Source organism: Tympanuchus pallidicinctus, unplaced genomic scaffold (genome assembly GCF_026119805.1).
Source record: "Tympanuchus pallidicinctus isolate F22 unplaced genomic scaffold, pur_lepc_1.0 scaffold7, whole genome shotgun sequence".
Lineage (NCBI taxonomy): Eukaryota > Metazoa > Chordata > Aves > Galliformes > Phasianidae > Tympanuchus > Tympanuchus pallidicinctus.
In genome coordinates this window covers 14,720,512-14,739,913 of record NW_026294791.1, presented here as the reverse complement: position 1 = coordinate 14,739,913, position 19,402 = coordinate 14,720,512, and the positions used below count along the sequence as shown (strand labels likewise).

General features: G+C 46.8%; 1 protein-coding gene across 2 annotated transcripts; it reads right to left on the bottom strand.

Annotated features, from left to right (window-relative positions):
• On the bottom strand, window positions 1-18,223 carry LRRC8C (leucine rich repeat containing 8 VRAC subunit C). 2 transcript variants are annotated; one of them, XM_052666601.1, is made up of 3 exons: window positions 18,108-18,223; window positions 8,259-8,400; window positions 1-6,147 (listed from the first exon to the last, which is right to left on the bottom strand). In XM_052666601.1, the coding sequence occupies exons 2-3, from the start codon at window positions 8,394-8,396 to the stop codon at window positions 3,877-3,879; spliced, it is 2,409 nt and encodes an 802-aa protein (XP_052522561.1). In that variant the 5' UTR covers window positions 8,397-8,400; window positions 18,108-18,223; the 3' UTR covers window positions 1-3,876. The 2 variants fall into 2 exon arrangements, with proteins under 2 accessions (XP_052522561.1, XP_052522560.1); XM_052666600.1 differs by lacking the exon at window positions 18,108-18,223 and having other exon boundaries at window positions 8,259-9,317.
• Between the last annotated feature and the right edge of the window lie 1,179 nt (window positions 18,224-19,402).

Genomic DNA, 19,402 nt, shown 5'->3' with positions numbered 1-19,402 from the left:
TTATTATAAAAGAATGTTTTATTTCACTTTTTCCTGGGTGCACTATATTGCAATGTAACACTAGGCAGATCTATTGACAAATTCAGATTCTTGGTACAGAATTAAGGTGTTTGTCCATTTGGTCAAATCTCAGAGTTTTTCCTTGGCATTCTTACAGGACCTGTCACCACTCAACCCAAGAAGTGGAAGTGCCAGAACCGCAATATGAGACTTGGAGCGGGCGCTTCACAATCACCATTTGCAGAAGCTGCTGAATTGGCTAGATGCACAAGGTCAGCATGATATCCATCCTAACTGTGACAAAGGGGGAAGTGCACACTGTCCAATTTTGATCTCAAAGTAGTTTTGTTTTTCAGGCTTAATGCACAATTAAGATTGTCTTCTTTTTTTTGAGGCATGCTGTCGCCTCTGCTTCTGCTACCAAGGAAGACTTGCATTATTTTAAAGCAATAATGTTAAATGACTCTCTTATATTCTGGCCATTGTATTAGTTATCATTAGGCACCTGATTAGTGTAATTAATTATATGAACTCATACAAACCATGCCTGATTATCCATAAAAAGTCCATCCATTCCAAGCCAAATACTGTAGTTCACAGAAAAGTTTTCTAGTACACAATTGCACATGAATATACATATGAGCAGTACATGAATCACTGAGTAAATATGGCACTTTTATATGTTTTCCAGGAGGTCATACAGAATTAGGAAACAATCTTCTCTGTGCTGACACACTTCTAAAATACTGTAACACAGTTTAGGAAAATGCACCCCACAGACTAGATAGTAAGTATAGAAAAGTCAGCAGTGCAGCTACCTGAGTTTGTTTCAATCAGTTTAACAGTGATCTGATATTTTTTTCATTCACCACAAGCCTGAGGGCTGTCTACCCACGAAAGGCTGCCACCTGACTCTGTTACAGACACAGCACACGGCTCTCCAAGTGCTGAGCTGACCTAGCATCTCCAGAGCGACCCATCCAACTGCTCCAGGCACAGACCCTGGCTGCAGCCCCGGGCCCTTGCCATCGATCCTTCAGAGAGCTGAGCCTGCAGCAAATGTGTCCTTTTCTTTTTTTTTTTTTTTCTTACTGGCTTTGTTTTCTGCTGGCTCAGTATGTTGATTTGTCCTGTGGAGGAAACAGGCAAGCACCAGAACCATAAAGGTACGAGCGAAGCAGTCAGATGCTGTGGAATGGGAGCAGGGGATGAGGAAGGACACCAAGGAAATTCCTCCTCAGGGGCAGCGAGCTGTTCCATTGAATAAGCTGTTCCAGCAGACCAAGCCATTGGGGAAGATACAGTTATTAACTTGAAAGTGCTTAGGCTGGTAAGATTTATTCCTATGCAGAAAGTGATTACGGAAATACCAGCACAAGGCACTTTATACTCATGTAACTGCGTCCACATGAGGAACTGCAATGGCATAAATATAATCAGTGGCAAAGAAAACCCCCACATCCTCTATGATGTATTTAAAAACAGAGAACAGAACAAATCTCCAGCCTTCAGTTATGAGGTGTGCATAATTTCCGTTCAGAAGACAGAGCGCTGCACATGGAACAACATTAGACACAAAATAAATTATAGGCTTAAAATGCGACATCTAGGAATATAAAGATAAAAAAAAAAACAACAAAACTTCAAATGTAATCCCGTATTCCAAATCTAAATAAGACAACTATACAGCTCCACTGATTACTTGGACATTTTAAACAGTTTACATTCATCAGGGACAACAGCACTTTGGTTTACATAATTAGGTTAATATGAGCAACGAAACATTTCTCTCCCTCACATTACATCAAAGTGAAACACATTTAGAATATATATATACTGCCAAGCTGCTCCAATAAGTGCTTTCCATATATGACTAAGAGTAGCTCTTGCAACAGCTACATCAGTTATAGCTCTTTCATAGAACTAAATCAAACCACTTGGAAAAAAATCATTTTGATTCATGAATCAAAGCCTGACCCAGCTTTGATTAATCACACAGATCTTCTCCAGAACACGCTCAAGTACAACAAATTACTCACTGAGTCTAGGGGCAAACCTACTTATTGGATTGTGCATCACACCCTGAATGAATGGGGAAATACTCATTTTGTCTCCCCACCTGTGTAAGTCTGACTCAAAACAACAATAAGCTCAAGAACTCAGAACGATGGTGGTTCAAAACACTTGATTGCAGCTAGAAAACATTTAAGAGCAACCAACCCAGCCATAGTCAAGCAGTTATTTTACAGAACTTTGAACAATTTGCAACTTATGAACAGCATTGGCTCCTAGAGAAAGAAGTACTTACTCCTAGATATTCTTGCAAAGCATTTATCCAGTGCCTGCATCTGACTCAATGTGCATTGCTGGATAGGATGAAAAGATCTCCTCCCAGCCAAGCACTTTGCAATCATATGGTCATTTTTTATTAGCTTAAATTAGCTTGCGAGCAGCACGTGAGTGTTCATGGACTATGTCTACCAAGCTTGCCTAGAAGAAAGCAAGCAGCTGGATAAATAAACAGAACAGTTTCAGAGGACAAAGTTCCCAACTTGAAGCATAATCACTAAAGATATTATTGTCTATTAAATTATTTTAAAAAGCAGACAGACCTCCAAATGTATGACCTCTGATTTAATTACTATCTGGGAGAGGAAAACAGAGCCTTCATCACTGTCCTCTGGAGGCTGAGACTTTGAAAAAGTTAATGTATTCAATGAATCCCATTTTTGCAAATCTGCAAATGTTCTTGTGTTGGGCTTGGCAATACCAAAGCTTAAATAAGGAGCATGTTCACTGCTAAAAATAATGTTATTTCCTTGCCAGAAGGTTCACAAGCTAAAGATGATTGCACTTTTTCTGAATCCCGGTCCTGCATGGTGCCAAGCATCCCTGTGGGAAGTGACTGAGAGACACAGAGGACACTTTCTCCCTTGCAGGACCGCACATTAAGTGGAAGATGGGTAGAGCATTTTTGAAAATAGTGTTTTATCTCCCTGGGTTGACTTTTTCAACACTGCGAGTTCATTGCACCCCTTCCATTCACGTCAGCAGGAAACGGGCAGCTGAATCCCTTTGCACTGTTCATAAAATCTTCAGCATGAGTCATTTTGGTAGGGACTCCTCTCTGACCTGTGCCCTTACTCCTCCGGCTCCGGAGCGGAAATCGCAGTCAGTGCCTCCTGCTCGGACAGCAGGCAAACAGACCTAGACTACGCTTTCCAAAAGGCCCTGGAGAAGTTCTGCATGTTCCCTCCAACTTATGAAAATACCTCCAGCCCTTGTATGGAAAGAACCGTATCTGCTTGCTTTGACCATCTGAGAAAACAGTGCCATAAATTAAAGGTCAACCCAGACCTTGTTAGATGTTGAACACCTTCAGCTCCCACAAAAAAAAAAAAGAGGGAATGAGGCATTCAGCACCTGCAGTACTACCTGTTGAAGACCTCATCCTAAGAGATTAACAGTAACCAGGAAGACAATATAATTACCTGTTACAAATTATGCAATTCAAAACATACAGTTTAAATACAATTTCCCTATTGGGATTTACCAAAGAGGGAAAAAAAAGAAAAAAAACAACCAACAGCAGATAAAACCACTTACTTTTGCTAGTAAAAATTAAGTTACAAACACCCTTGCTGTCAGGGCAAAATAAACTTTAAAATATCTTAAAACAGTGAAAAAATACAAGAAAATTTTATTTTAAAAATATATGTACTCCTTACTCCAAATTTGTTTGTACAGAAAGGACTTTTTGAAAAGGCAAAAAAAAAAAAAAAAGATAACAAACTGAATGCATATTCAGAGTATGCACTTTCTACAGGGTATTTGGTAGAAGCGTTATTTCTGTAAAACTGAGGAAGAGGAAGCTATTTATTCAGCTTTCATTTGTTCCCTGACATCAGAAGGCAACGTTTCAAACAAAGTGTCCTCTACAGTGAAACCAGTCCGCTTCAGAGACCTACATTCACCAAGTTCTGGTGGGAGAATTTCAAAATGATTGCCTTTAATATCCAAGTGGGAGAGGAATACCAAATTACCAATTTTAGGTGAAAGGACAGACAAATTATTTTTCCCAATTTTCAGAGTCTTAAGTTTTTTGCAAAAGTATAGTTCATCTGGCACACTCTCCACTTTGTTGCAAGTAATAGAAAAGTACTGTAAACTCTGCAGGACTCCTATTTCAGGGGGAATAAAGCGAATGTCATTGTAAGACAAATCCAAATATCTGATTTTGTTGCATAGGAACAGGTGGGATGGAAGAACCTCTATTTTGTTATGGCTGAAGGAAAGCCGTTCGAGACTAGTGAGTTTCTTTATGTGCTCTGGGATGTATGTTATACTGTTGTACCACAGCTTTAGGATTGTCAGTTTTCTCAGATGTTGAAAACTTACTATTTCTTCAATGGATTTGAGGTTGTTTTCCTTTAAATCCAACTCCTGAAGACTGAGAAGGCTAAAGACTGCGTGAGGTATGCGCTCTAAATCACAGTGAACCAGTTCCAGCTGTGTCAAGTTGACCATCTTCTTCAGGTTGTTGAGCATCACTAGCTTAGTGCCGTCGTTATGGATGCACAACTTTTGCAGGTGACTTGAAACATCGACTGCAGATTGTGGGATTTTTGACAAATTACTTTTTATGTAAAGAACTTTAAGGCTTTTAAGTTCCCGAAAAGATTCCAATGTAATGTTTTTGGAAATATCATGACTTAAGGAGCCAATTAAGTAGAGTTCTTCCAGATTTCTGAGGCCATACATCCAGTGCGGAAGTTCTCTGATGTCGTCAAATTTCACACTCAGGATCTTGAGATTCTCCTTCAGAAAGGCCAAGGCAGCGCTGTGGATCTTAACAGAACACTGGTGCAGTGACAGCTCCTGGAGATTGTCCAACTGTGCAATGGTTGCTGGTATCATTACGTTATTAATGATTTCAAGTTTTAAAGACTGCAGCTCAGTAATTTCAAACACTGTGTCAGGTAGCCCAGAGAGCATGAAAAGCTGTAGCTCCAAATGGCTATGGGAGTTCATTTGTAGCCTCTGTCTTAGTTTATCTGCAGTCCACTCATTGTTTAAGTTCAGCTGTTTCAGCTTATTTTCACTGACTTCAGACAGAAAGACAGCAAACCTCTTCGAATAGAGAGGATCATACTGATCTATCATATGAAGCATAAAAGCAAAGTCATTCTTGACATCTGGGATATCATCAATTCCTGTCTCCTGCCGGACATATTCAAAGGAATACTCTTTCAGTGAGCGATAGAACAGCCAGTATAGAGTATAAAGGCATGTGAGGCCATAGATGCTTACAAAGCACAGGTAGCAGTATGACAGTTTAGAGAATAGATGTGCCATTGTGTGATTACAGCAAAAATTCTTGTATCCTGTCATGTCTTCTATATCAACATTACAGACGACTGTAAAATTAACTTCTGAGACAAGTGCTGTGTTGTAAGCAATGATAATAAGGAATTTAATTACCTTCAGTACAGTCTGGCGAACATACATGACATAGAGTATGTCCCCCTCCTCAACATGCAGTCTAAATTTCTTCACCTTTTCGAACAGTGCTTTGGCCTGTTCACCTTCTTTCTTGTCTAGTGCCCCATGTGTTCCCTTATCCACAACCAGCTTCTCAGGGATTGATTTTAAAGACTGTGTCTTGACCAAAGTGCCTTCAGTGCTTGGTTGGGTAGTATTAGATTTGTTTATGTTGTTCTTCCTGTTATCTTTCTCTTCAGAGTCTTCTCCTGACACTTCAGATAAGGCCCTTGTTGTCCACGGAGAATCAAAACATTTCCCAAGTATTGAAATGAAGTGTTCAATTTTGGAGCTCGATCCAGGGAATTTGAACCAAAAGTTGCTACACAGCATGAAGACCAGCGTGTGTATAAGGACAAGGTAAGGGAAGTACTTGGCATACCAGTGCAGGGCACGTTCGTAGCACACCTGATTAATAAAGCTGTACTGCTGAAGGTCCAAATCAGTCTTCAGTCCTTTCATTTCAACTGTAGCTGGAGGAGTTGATGGCTTGGGTGGAGGAAGAGGGGTTGTATCTGGGATTGTGCTAATTACGACTGAAGTATTAGATTGGTTCTGGCAAGGCTGGACTCGCTTTGGAAGGCATATTATCTTGTCTTGCATGACCTGAAACACACAAAAAGATATCTTTTAAAATGATGTACAAACAATGATGGCAGTATGACTGGGTAACTGCCCCTGGAGTTCCTCCAGCTGTCAGGCATTCCACCCCATAGCCTAGCTCTTGGTCCCACAGTCTGTGAGATGACTATTACTGTTATCGGTCCCAACAAGATACTTGTTCTATATGCCAAGAACTAGGTCACCCCTTTTCATTGATGGTTAGCATTCCATTATTTGGATAAGGGGGCACTGAGATAAACCAGGAAAAGGAAAAACATGAGTAATGTTTTCACAAAAGACCAGGGATCTCTTACACTGCTCTCTCCAGAGACAGACTGTTCTCACTGGGTATATTCACCCTAGCAAAGTGCAACATGGCATTCATACAGCTTAGGCTTGAAAGCAGTGTGACTGAATCTGTGTGACTTTACACTCAAACAGTGATGTCTATCACATCCAAAATGGCTGACAGAGTCAACATGAGCACATCTGTGCTGGGACATTCTTTATCTTCAGTCTTAGTAAGGCCAGGTAGGGATACTTAGAGCGTTGTGTTTTATACATGTGCACATGGGCACTGTTTTATTCAGCGTCTCATATAGAGTTCTTCTATGACACTCCAGTGGGAATAAAGTACTTCTGCTCCTGAGTCTGTAACACAAAAAAGAGCAACTTCCTTAATTTAGGCTGTCCATCCACATTGGCAGTCAGGTGAGACTGCCTTAAGGGACCAATCACCTTTGGTTTAATTCGGGATAAGCCTGAGTTACTTGCCACAGTCCCCAGAGGTCTGAACTTAAAATATGAATCCATGTGACAAACCAAGGAGTCCTGTTATTTGCCCTGAATGATTAACTGGGATCATCCTGAACTAAGAACGTGCCTTCTTCTGTATTGTGGATGTACCCTTTGACATGGTGGTTGCTGAAAGCACTATGAATAGAGTATGCAACAAGAGCTTCCAAAACAGGTCCTCCTTGACAATCTGCCCTGGTGCAGGGAGACGAGACTACATGTTTCTAACAGTGACTGTCGACACTTCAGAAACTCTTACTGTTAATCTTTGCCTGTAAATGTTATTCTGATATACACCATTACTTACACCCCGGATTCATGCCTCTGGTAATAAGCTGGAATAAGTTTGAAGCGTTTCCTCACAGTGTTTTCCAGTGGGCTTCATCCAATCAAGCAGATATATTTAAAACCAAGAAGCTTTACATCATGTGCTTAAGCAAACACTTTGCTGTTGATGGAAAAAAACAGCACTGTATAGGAGAGGTTTTTAAACATGGACACTGTATGTTCTTCAGTGAAAATATCTGAAATGGTGAATCCAGGTAAAACCACAGTAGATTCCACATTAAATATGGGACATAATATGTGAAAATCTTATGCCACATACGTGAGCAAAACCTTCCTGAAATAAGAGCTCTATCAGTATGAGAGCTCCATTTCTGAGTCATGGCAAAAACTGAGAGACCCATGTCTGAGCTAGTACTGTAACTGCTTGTGTGGAGTCCATCCCAGACAGTATTTTCCATCTCTCTTCAGCTTTTGGCTCTTAAGCAAAATTTGGCTACAGTGAGTGACAGTAATGTCAATTGTTTACATGTAAGCATGTTCGGAGCTGCTTTGGAATGGAGGAAGCATTATATTAGTTGTGGGTGGCGTTAATAAAATAAGCACATCCATTTCAAATCACTTTGAAACATAAAAGCAAAAAGTATTAATGCTTGCCAAATAAAGGAAAAACAGAAATTACAGAATTGCATTTTTTCAAGCTCCTAAGCAAAAATGGGATAATATGTAAGAACTTAATTTGATCATCTGTTTTGTCATGCCAAATTGTGGTGAAAACAGGCATCCAGGCACAAACCAAACCAACAGTTCTTATCTAAGCTGGCACCACTTCACTGACCCTAGCACAGCTCTACTGATTTGCAGCTGTGGAAAGTCTGGCTGTGCTATTTGATGTTTCTGCCTAAACAGCTTTAATCCTGGGAGCTGCAAATTTTGCTTTGTTCACTGCAAATTCAAGTGATTAACAACCCATGGCATCACCGCTCTCCCAACACTTCTGCAAGAACCGCCCATCCCTGCCCCAGCCGATTTACCTGCAGTGTGCACCCAAACACGCCGATCATCAGCATGGCCACAGAGAGATAGTCTGTGAACACATCCCACCAGGGCTTCAGCACCCTGAACGCCGGCTGCTGCTCTGAGAACTGCCGAAACTCGGTCACGGGAATCATCCTCCTGGAAAAAGAGCAAGGCCAGAGCTCAGCCTCCCACAGCCAGCACTCCCCGGCCACATGAGATAGCAAGAAAGTCCTTCTGCAAGGTTTGAAATCCATCCAGGACGTGATGTGGCAGCAGGTCCCTGGCTGCCTCCGACCTGGTCCTTCTGACACCCATCTCAATGTGTCCCATGGCGGCACTGAGGCCCTGTGTGTGCAGGGAGACAAACTGGTCCCACACAGCCTCCCACCCCCACCAGAGGCTTGGCGCGGCCTCTGCGTCCTTCCAGCTCTATATTGGCTGTGATCTCAGATGCTGGCTACAGCCTTACCATGTGCTCACGTTTCACAGGCCCTTTTAGCTGTTGTGTTTCGTTCACCTCTGTTGCCATTCATAGTGGTTTCTGAGATGTGCTGGAATATTTGTGCGCATACTCACCGCGGTTTTAAACCTACTATGTTTTGAGTGCAAGTTGCTAGAGCACTTCAGCTAACCAGAACTGCGGGTGCTATGGGCAGATCAAGGGCTTTATCTTCACCTCAGATGTCTGGCTGACGTCACCAACTCCTCTGAAAAATCAGCCACCAGACAAGCATGCACGGGCAGAGACACTGATACGAAAGCCTACAGCGTGTTGTGTAATGCATCCTTGAGATCAAACCAGCACTGAAACTCCCCAGTAAGTTATGATGGAAAGATAAATCCACATGGGAATGTAACAGAAATACTCCCAAGGACAATTAATGAGAAGTGCCCTTTGACTAATACCGTAAATGCTCACCACAATCACCACCTATCACTGCCACATTTTAAGAGCTCGCACTCCTGATTCAGCCGAACAGTGGAACCTACCAACATGGTTCAGGTGCCCAGCTCTCCCAGGGGCGGTCCTCAGGATGCACCGTGCAGCATGGCCTCTACGCTTGATAGATTTCATTTGTAGTTTTAGGGGTCTTTGTTGTGCTATAGGATTGCTTTATTTCTTGTAAGCGATGTGTGTGGAATTTAGATGAAGGAGATTCTGGCAGTGCAAACACAAGCTGCTGTGATCCCTTGTTCCCTTCAGCAGTTGCTGCTTGCATAGTGCAGCTCCTCATTAGCACAGCACACACGCTGCTAGCCACCACCACGACCCAAGCGCGGAGCCGCATGCACAGCCCACCTACCCAAGTCCACCTACCAGGAGCTCTGCAGTCCCCCACCAGAACCTCTTTGTCACTTATACTGTTAAAAAAAGGACAAAGCTGCTACTCAACAACAGCATTACTGAAGCACATAATTATGGTAAGTAAACTTACCAGCAGTGTCTGGTGACAGGGTACGTTTTTAACTTGAGAAAAAGAGACATTCACAAGAAATGTTAAGTGGAGATCAACATGAAGAAGTAGGATAACTTCTTAAAGATTCTCCAGAGAAATGCTTCTTTTGCTGCAGCAGCGATAAAGAGAAAATGCTGGAAAGGTACACAGGCTTGCCAGGACTGCCACAGAGCACAACTTACTTCAGTTCACCCACATTCAAAATGCTACTTAATGGCAAAATACATGGCACCTGAGTCATGGACTATGACTTGCATCAAATATCCTTCTAAGCCACCATAGGAAATGTTGAGTTCTAAATACTGGACTGATTGCTGATTAAGATCAGAATTTACTGTTTTTTCTCTCTTGTATTTCCAACAGCCCTCCATCTCTACAGAAAAGAAAACTGCCCATGAGATAAACCACCCGGTGTTCTGCTACCAGAAGGAAGTCAAAAAGGAATTGCATCAAAGAGCTGTACTGCCTTCTTCTGCAGTACTGCAGGGAAGAGACAGGTGGACAGCAACATGGTGATTAGTCATTTTTTGGTGATGATCTTTACTTCCACAAAATAAAGAAGAGACAATGAAGAAAAATGAATATGTAATAATAAGATAGAATGCTATAATCCAGGAAGATGTGCAAGGAATACCTGATCTCCACTGCAAAGGAAAATTAGGGTCAAATACAGTACCCTGAAGCGACGTGCAAACACTTGAAGATAATAAGCAAATACAGTTACTGCTAGAAGGGATGTGGAAAAGAACAAAAAAAAAAAAAAAAAAAAGCCAAAACCACAGAAAACCCAGTCAGATCCAAACTCTTCACTGATGTAAACAGGAAGAGTTTCTAGCCAAATATCAGATAGTTAGTGCTGCAGAAATCTAACCGGAGACATCAGCTGATGCATGGGCAATGAGCAGCACAGCACAATGACTTGATGTGACCTGAAATGGCTGAGGAGAATAAGTACGTCCGAGTGAGAAAGGAAAGTACTGGACACAAATTAGCCTTAATAAACAAGAGATTAAATCAGAGGATGACTCCAAAACGGCCATCCAGCAGAGCAGCTCCCGAGCAATTGGGTTTCATCAGGGGAAATGCAGGGAGGAGGCAGGGACACACAGCACAGAACGCAAAGGAAATTAACTCATCAGCTACCTAGTGTGGCAGCACTGGGAGCAGGGTGGGCACAGCAGCAGGAAGGGCCTTGTGCACATGGACTGCAGCCACTGTGCAGGGGCTGGGTGGGCAGGAGCTGATGGGGCAACCCACAGCAAGCCAGAGCTCTCCCTTCCTAGGCTGCCTCAGAGCACCTCAGGAGACACTGCATCATTACACTCACAGAGCCTGTAGCACTCAGGGGTGTGCATCTCTGATATGACCCTGAATAAACGTGCTCTTGGCCCCTCACAGCTTCCGGGCCCCACGCTCTAGCACTGCTAAGTGACTGTTGCTATTTTTAAGCAGATTCTTTTGGAGCAGCTTAACTCATTTTAGACAGCATACCTCTGAACGGATGCACTCCCACCACCAGCTGAAGGGACTGAACACCATGGCAAATGCTGGCGCTGGCTGCAGCCTGCACTCAAAGCTCCAGAGGCATGGCTTCTGTCAGGTATGGTGACTGAAAAAGGCACATGTAGTGAAACAGAGAGAACTGAAGTCCCTGCCTTCATTCCATCTCCTTCTGTAGGTCTGCCAGCACCAGCTCAGTACCAAGAGCCCAGTATGACACAGCGTGTTGGCCAAGGACCATTACCTGCTGTCCCCAGGCTGGTGACTGGCCCAACCCTGAAGGGAAAGACACCTCCTGGCAGGCAGCACTCGACATTGCCAGCCCAGCAGACCATGTCCTTGCACAGAGAGGCCCAAAGATGGGCCCACACCAGGCACAGCTGTGCAGCAGAAAGGTGGCAGCATGGCCAGTACTGCTCTGTACATGGGTGACTGTGGTTTGGAAACGTCGTGTGTGCAGGCTACAGGTGTTTGTCTCAAGAACTCAGGCCCTGTGCTACCTTACTCTTCCAGCAGTTACTCAGCTACATTGCCATGCACTGAAGGAACTTGCCATCATCCATCAGTTGTTTCAGGTTAACATCCACAGCCTTGCACCAGAAACAGGGTCCTTGGGTGCTGGACTGGCAATTAATAGCAAGAATTTATTCGTTCAGTAGGGGTAGGGCACAAATAACAGACCAGAGGGAGAAAGGAGGAGAAGCACTGCGGTAGGAGAGAGGTAAGGTTGCAGAAAAAGTGAAACTTAAAACTGGAAAGCACAAGAAGTTGGTGAGATCTCTTACGCCAACTAGAAAAGACATTTAAGTTATTCACCACTGGAACACATTTTAGTCCCTCAGAGGGCGAACCACACACCACCGAGCCCTGGAGCCACAGTCTCAAGCCCTGGCAGCACTGTGCTGGGTGGAAAGGGCAGGGTGAGACTGAAGAACTTGCAACTGAGACTGTGCAGCCCTGCACATAAGAGATCTATCAACAGGAGAAAGCTATGGGCTGGGCTAACCCAGCTCTCCTTGCTGATTTAAACATACTGCATGTGTTAGAATAAATTATGAAATGCCTTTTGGGAATACAGCTGCAAGTAGGTTTCTGGGCTAGTTCCCATACATGATTTATAGCATATTCATCTTCATTAAAGGAAGAGAGCACAGTGCACACTTAACAGAGGCTGCAGCAACTACACGAAGCAAGGAGTTCATGTCAGTGCCTTGCTGAGCCCCCAAATTTGGCTAGCGAGGCACGGGTGAAGCATTTCTTACTGCACTGTAAATAGCTGCCCACAGCTGGCTAGTTTTAATTCATAACACTTGGAAACCATGGCTTTGCACATGTCCACTGCAAGGGCTAAGCCTCGATTCCAGCATGTGTCCAGAGCTCCCTGCACTGCAGATAAACTTGCCCTGTTTCATCATCTAATTGGGAGGGGTTTCCAGGCTGGAGAACAGACAAGACTAAGAGGGAAATGAAATGTTCAGGGCTGGAATTAGCAACTCCTAAATCCTAAGGGTTTGACACTACACCCTTATCTGAGTTCTCACACACATGGTACGTGCAGTGGAATGGTGTCTGAACTCCCTGACATTTGCTGTTGGCAATTACTTTGCTGTATGTTTGCACTGACCGAAGTGTCCATCATTTGGTCTGATCCCATGTAGCACACAGCAGCATCTCTACTAGCAGCCACTCCCTACATAGGAGGTATTGCAGGAGGCCAGTTTCCCCCACTAGACTCTACAGCTATTGGTACTTCCTGAAAAATTAAACAAAACCTGTCATTTTTTCTTGTTGGGAAAATGACTTTAAAAGCTGGCTTTTTGGAAACACAGCAGAAAGGCCTTGCACATTGCCACTTCAAACACGGGCTATCTTGTATTCTGATGATCACAGCGGAAGTTTCCACAAGTAAGAAATACCATCATTTGGCAGAAATACAAACAAATGATGCTGTTGCTCAAACATAAAGCCCACATTGAGGAACTGGACAGTCATTAAAACCAATCCATTTGCATACAAACAAGTCATTCTTAAAAGGCATGTGTTTAAGGTATTGTCAAGCAAGCTACTTGAAATTTATCTTCTCGGGGCAGCAAGGAAATGTGTCCAGAAGCATGGACAGGCATGAGTCAGGGCTCCCAGGACTAGGCCAAGGGTTCTCTGCATGGCCCTGCCTCAGGAGCCCGTCTGCAATAGGAAGGTGCCCGCTTCCCTCACCACTTGTGGTGGGGGATAGGAGCAAATAGTGCTACGAGGTCATAATACCACTTTTTTCTGATTTTCTGCAAATGATTGAGTTTGAATTGACAGCAAGCCAAAACTCCCCTTCAGAGCCATTGAAGCCAACTTGATGCCCGATGCAACCAGAGCTGCATTCAGACACAGTGCAGGCAGTGACTGAAGCCCAGCCAGCCCACGGGACCCCATGCCAACAGCTGCAGCCTGGTGCCCCTGCAGCCAGCAGCGACCTACCGGCTCTGCCGCAGTGCCCAGAGCCGCTCCCAGCCCTGAGCTCAGAGATGCGAGAGATGAAAATAACGAGGAAGTGACTGTAATGAATTGCATGTCAAAGTATATGCTGCAATTTCCACCTACGCATCCAGTAAGTGCCGCCTTGGTGGCGGCATCCCAAACAATAACCTTGTTGTTTGTTTTAATTGAGCCACAGTCCTTTTTCATGCGTTCCACACCAAAAATACTTCCTATTGTCAGCAGCTCTTTGACTTCCACTTAGCTGGGCTGAAGACAAAAAAGTGTCCAGGGCCAGATTTTGCCAGATAAGATCTGCATGAAATCAATAGGAGCTCTATTGTACCATAGCATTCTATGATAGCCCTGCACGGAGATGCTGAACTATTAGTCCAAATTCAAAGCAAAGTGAACACTACACATTCCATGTCAAAGACTACTGCAGAAGCACCACTCCCCACCTTTCAACTTTAGGAATCATGACCCAAGTTTATCAGAGCTATCACTCCAGCTGAGGGCTCTCTTTCCAGAGCTGCAAAATATTCTTAATGTGACTGCTAACCTTTAACAGCAAACTGTAGCACAAGCAAGAAACTATTCAGAAAGTGCTATTCTAGTACTGTAGAAATAGGTCCAAATGATCGAGTAAAGCAAAGCAGATCAAGCTTGAATCAAAGTTACACCAGCCTATCCAAAACACTTTGATACTCAGATAGATAACAAAGACAGGAACAAAACTGTAGGACAGATAATATTACATGAACTAGTACCAGCCATTGCCAAAGGAATAGTGAGGGACTCCAGGCTAACACAAGCACTCATCATAAAAAGTGTTCAGCTGATATAATTAAAAATTAATTCCTAATTAGGACAGGAAGCACAAAGGCTCCATTCTGAGTCTAAGCAGCTCAACCAGCTGAAAAGTTAGTTAAAAACTTTTTATGCAGTGATTGAGCCAAAAACATTAAAGAAATGCAGCTTTCGTGATTTGTGAGGCTCCTTCACATAAAGGACCTTTTCTGCTCCTGCTCGCATGCTGCACAAGAGAGCTTTCTAAACTCTGCAACGGTCTCATAAAAAACGAATCCCCGAACGCCCTAATAAACACGTGAATATTCTCAGCCTGACACACTGCTGATGCGTTTTCCTGCCCCCAAACCATCTTTTGTGACAAAAATCCCCAACAATGAAAATATAGCTCATAGTCTTAGCTGCGATCCTGAAAAAATGAAAAGCCTAACGCATAGAAATTCCAGCACATGAAGTGGATACAATCTACATGCGCTCAGAGATAAGCACGAACAGCTACAGAACCTGAATTTCTACCCATGCAGGAAGGCTTTTAAAGATTATAAACCTCAGAGATTTGGAAAACCAGAGCTATCTGCTAAATTGGTCAGATGTTTTCAGTTCCACATCCAGCCGTGGCCTGCTGAAGATGGAAGAGCTCAAAGCTTGCTCCATCAGAAAGGCCATGGCTGTTCCACAGGGCAGGAAGGCTGAGTCCATCAACAGCAAAGTCATTGCATGGCACTCTGGCCATGTCACAGCAGGTGTGTATCTGTCAGATCACACTGTCATAGGTAAACGATGGCAAGGAGCAAATACTCTTTTTAGTCACATTACATTTTACAAAGATTTTTTCTGACAATATTGCGTGTAAACACCCAGCCTGCTCTATAAGCTTCAGACAGTGCTCTCTGAATACCGAAACTGCTTCCTTACAGCAGTCCCTGCTCCTGAGCCATTGCCACAGGGTGACACAAAGCACGTGTGTCTCAGTACCTTGCCCCACTGCAGGGGCAGGGCTGCGCTGTGCTCCGCTGCGTGGCCCAGGGCAAGTGTGCGATCCAAGCTCCCATCTCAGCTCCAGGAGTGAGCAATTGAAATTGGAAGTGTTCTCAGAGCGGTTCGCAGCCTTATTGCTACCTTGCTGGGTTTTAGATTCCAACCCTTACAAAATCAATGATGTGCTGTTGCCATTGAAGGAAGATGCAAGGTCCCGTCTCACTGCTTTCAACAGGGCACCACCTAGTCCAGAATTTGAAGCAGGTAGACAAGGCTGCATGCTGCCTGTCTGGGAGTCAATAGAAAAGTAAAAGTTCACCTCAACAGAGAGAAGTACATCCTGAGCACTGCCCTGTGGAGCAAGCTGTGTCGTATCATCTGTGCCAGCCCAGGCCCCAGCTCTCCACTTTGGGAGATGAAAACAGTCAACACAACTTCCACGGTGTCAAAAAACACAGAAAAAATCCCATCCCTATCGAAGCTCAGGACTCTCCACACGATGCCTTACAAGTCCTGCTCTGCACCAGCTGAGCCCCTCAAGTGAGGCTCTGACTCAGGAAGCTGAGACAGGGGCTGCTGGGCCCCATGCAGCTCCGCTGCTTCACCCGCAGGGCCGGGAGGTGACAACGCGGCCCTACGCCACAGCCAGAAGCTACAGGCTGGTGAGGTGGCACAGCCACATCTGCCTGAGGTGAAGCACACCTCCCATTATGCCCAGATGCACCATCTCTGGAGTTTGCACCACACCAGTCACACACAATCCCTGAGCACATTACTTGGAGGTGAGACAGGAGTTTCTGGTATTCTAAACATGTGAAATCCAACACTTCTCAACATTCTGATAAATCATTTTGGAGGGAAAATGGCTTCTTTGCTTTACTACATGAGGTTTTTTGGGGAAGTATTTGGGGACTCTTCTCTTTTTTTCTGAGTGTAGAATGTTTCCTCTTCAGGCACTTCCACACCCCTTCCCTGCCTCACACAGCACCGTGGCAGCCAGGAGGAGACTTCCCTCTGGGTTTTCCCAAAGGGAGAAAAAAACCTGTACAATTAAACCCAAGCTCCTGACGTTGTGAATTGTTTGGAGTACCATCAGAGATTTTCTGCTTCCTGCAGCATTGAAAGAGTTGGGCTGGGAAATGAATAGCGGCCACTTGAATCAGTGCAAGCGGAGGTCAGCAAACAATTGCGGGAATTGCTCCTTGGCTTACGCCGTCACGGGGCCACACCGTGCTGCCATTTGGGCACAGGGCTGGTGCGACATCGCTCCCGTGGCAGCATCTCTGGGCAGGCAGTGGAGCTGTGGGGAGCAGCCAGCAGGCACCAAAATCCAGCTCCAGGCAGAGCCCAGCACCACAGCACAGAGCTCCAGAGAGGAGTTCAAGAACCTCCAGTGCTTCTCTTCACTGGCATCAGCACCAACCACGTCCAGAGCTGGACATGTAGTCGCTAGGCTTATAGGCTTTCCATCCTTTTAAAAACTTATTACAAAGGTAAATAATAATTAAAAAAAAAAAAAAAAAGAAAAGAAAGAAAAAGAGATGGAACGTTATATTACTTTAAAGCCATCAATGGGGCCTGTTAGCATCCAGACTGGAAGAAAACAGCATCATGGCTGCCACACATTTTAGCAAACTCAGAGTGCAACGAGAAAGGAAATGATTCAGAAACCACAGGTGCTTTGCACCGCAGGCTGGGCACAGCGAGGGCCTGGAGGCTGGCTGGGACGAGGAACCGCTCACATCGTGCTCAGCCCCCGACCCACAGTGCGGCCACACGGGGCTTCCGGGGAAGGACAGGCCGGGGGGAGCGCTGCCCTGCGGCCACTGCCCGCGCCAGAAGGAAAAGCAAAAGCAGCTCTGAAACATCGCGGGGTGGGAGGAAGCACGGCCGCTCATCGGGATCGGGCAGGCATTCCTGCCTCATCTCCCACGCCGCGCCTTTTCCCTACCACCACCTCGCAGAGCGCCTTTCTGCCTCCCCGGGGTTACTTTACAGCATCATCAGCCCTACTGAGCTCCATGGGAGCAAATGCAGACACGTGCGTGCTCACACACGGCCGCTCACGAACACTACATCTTTCTTTAAAGGCAGTACTTACTCCTGAAGTAAAAAATGAAAAAAAGCAATCCACAACTCACACGCTTAGCACCGGCAGTAAAATCCTTCACCTTTAAACACCTCCATCCTAACGCAACTGCAGCAGATGCATTCGGCAGCTTTCTATCACCCCCGTTTCTCTGGGCCAACCGCTCTGAGCAGCACCGAGCAGCACCGAGGAGCACCGAGGAGCACCTCCCGCCCCGCTCTGCATCCAGGCCGGGCCAGCCCCGCGCTCCCGGCACCGCGCACATAGGGAGCCCGGAGGCTCGGCACGACTCGGCACGGCGGGCTGAGCGTTCCGGGCTCTCCGCGGCACGGGGGTTGCGGGAATAAAGCAACGCGAGCTCCGCGGCACCGCGCCTGGCTCTTTGCCGGGCACCCTGCGGCCGCCCGACCGTCGGGGCCCCGCCCGACCGGGGCAGCCCCTCCGGGAGAGAAGCGGGGCCACCGCGGGGCTCCGCTCCCGGCGGTATCTCGCCGCGGGCTTCCCGCTGCCACCCCTCCGCAGCGCCGGGCCCCGCGCGGCCCCGTGCCCGAGCCCCGTCCTACCTGCTGCGCGTTCGGCGGGCTCACGGGCGGCGGCCGAGCAGCGGCGCGATCATGCCGCGGAGCGGAGCGGGGCCGAGCGCGGCGGGCAGGGCCGGGCCGGGAGGGGCCGGGAGGGGCGGGGAGGCCGCCGGCAACCGCGCTCCGCCCCCCCGCTGCCGCCGCCGGGCTACGTCTCTCGCCTGACGCAGGCGGCGGGGCCGGGGGCGCGGGCCGAGAGGTCTCTGCTGACGGAGGAGCTCCGGGCGCTCCGCCCCGCGGGCCGAGCCGGGGGCCGCTGCCCGTAACGGCAGCCGAGGCCTCGGGGACCGCGGCATCGCCGCCGGGAGCTGCCGCGGGTGGGGGACGTCCTTTTCCTGAAGCGCGATGCGGCGAGCGGACTGCGGAGAGAGGGCTGCGCCGCGGCTGGCATCGCCTTAACCGCAGGAAAGAGCCTCGGAGAGCGACAATTGGAAACACAAACTTCCAGCCTAGCGATTCAGAACGCGCAGACCGAAAAGCGCTGCTGAAAGGAGAAGCGTGCTCTAAGGGACTTCTGTCCAACGTTTCCAAGAAAGATTTACATCTCCGGCGGAACTGAGACGGGACGGAGCGAGCCGAGGGGGGGCACTCGTCCTCTGTGGCCGCCACCGGCCTTGGGGACAGCCCGCGTGATCCCCGAGGGACGGCACAGCTATGTAAACACGGAGAAGCACAAATACATAAACCCCGTAGGGGGGAGTTAATGGAAACAAACAGGACGTGAGGCCCCGCAGCTGCCCGCCTGCATAGCGCTCCCTGGGCCGGGATGGGGAGCGCAGCGCTGGGGGCTTCTCCTGCTTCGTGTGCCTCCCTCCCTTCGCCGGCTGCTGGGGCTGCGGACCGGGCGCAGGGCGCTGTTCGGGAGCGCGGATCCGCCGGGCGGCACAGCAGCTGTCGCTTCGCGCGTCGCCCGCCCCAAGCACGGAGCCACCTGGCTCGGCCGGGCCTCCCCCCCGTCGCGTTTTTTGCGGGGACCTCGAGGCCGCAGCAGGCCGAGCGCTGAGCGACCGCTGGCGCAGTTCCGTCCCTGCGGAGCCGCCAGCCTGAAAGATTCCTGCAGCGTTTCACCAGTACACGGTGTCACGGCTACCCCCACACGTAAAGGGTATGTGGCAGAAGATTAAAACGGGACAAACGAGCAAGGTTTCCATCTGGGTTTCGTTTCTGAGCTAAAGAAGCCGTTACCATGACTGCAGCATTCATTTTATTAGTTTCTTTCCATTACTCCTAACTCCTGGCAGCAGCTTAGAGAATCCCTCCCTGGCCTGGATGGTTTC

Coding starts and splice junctions, on each gene's coding strand:
- LRRC8C (XM_052666600.1), bottom strand. CDS start 8,498: ATGGATTTCAAACCTTGCAGAAGGACTTTCTTGCTATCTCATGTGGCC. Junction 6,148..8,258: donor TGTTTGGGTGCACACTGCAG/GTAAATCGGCTG, acceptor TGTGTGTTTCAG/GTCATGCAAGACAAGATAAT.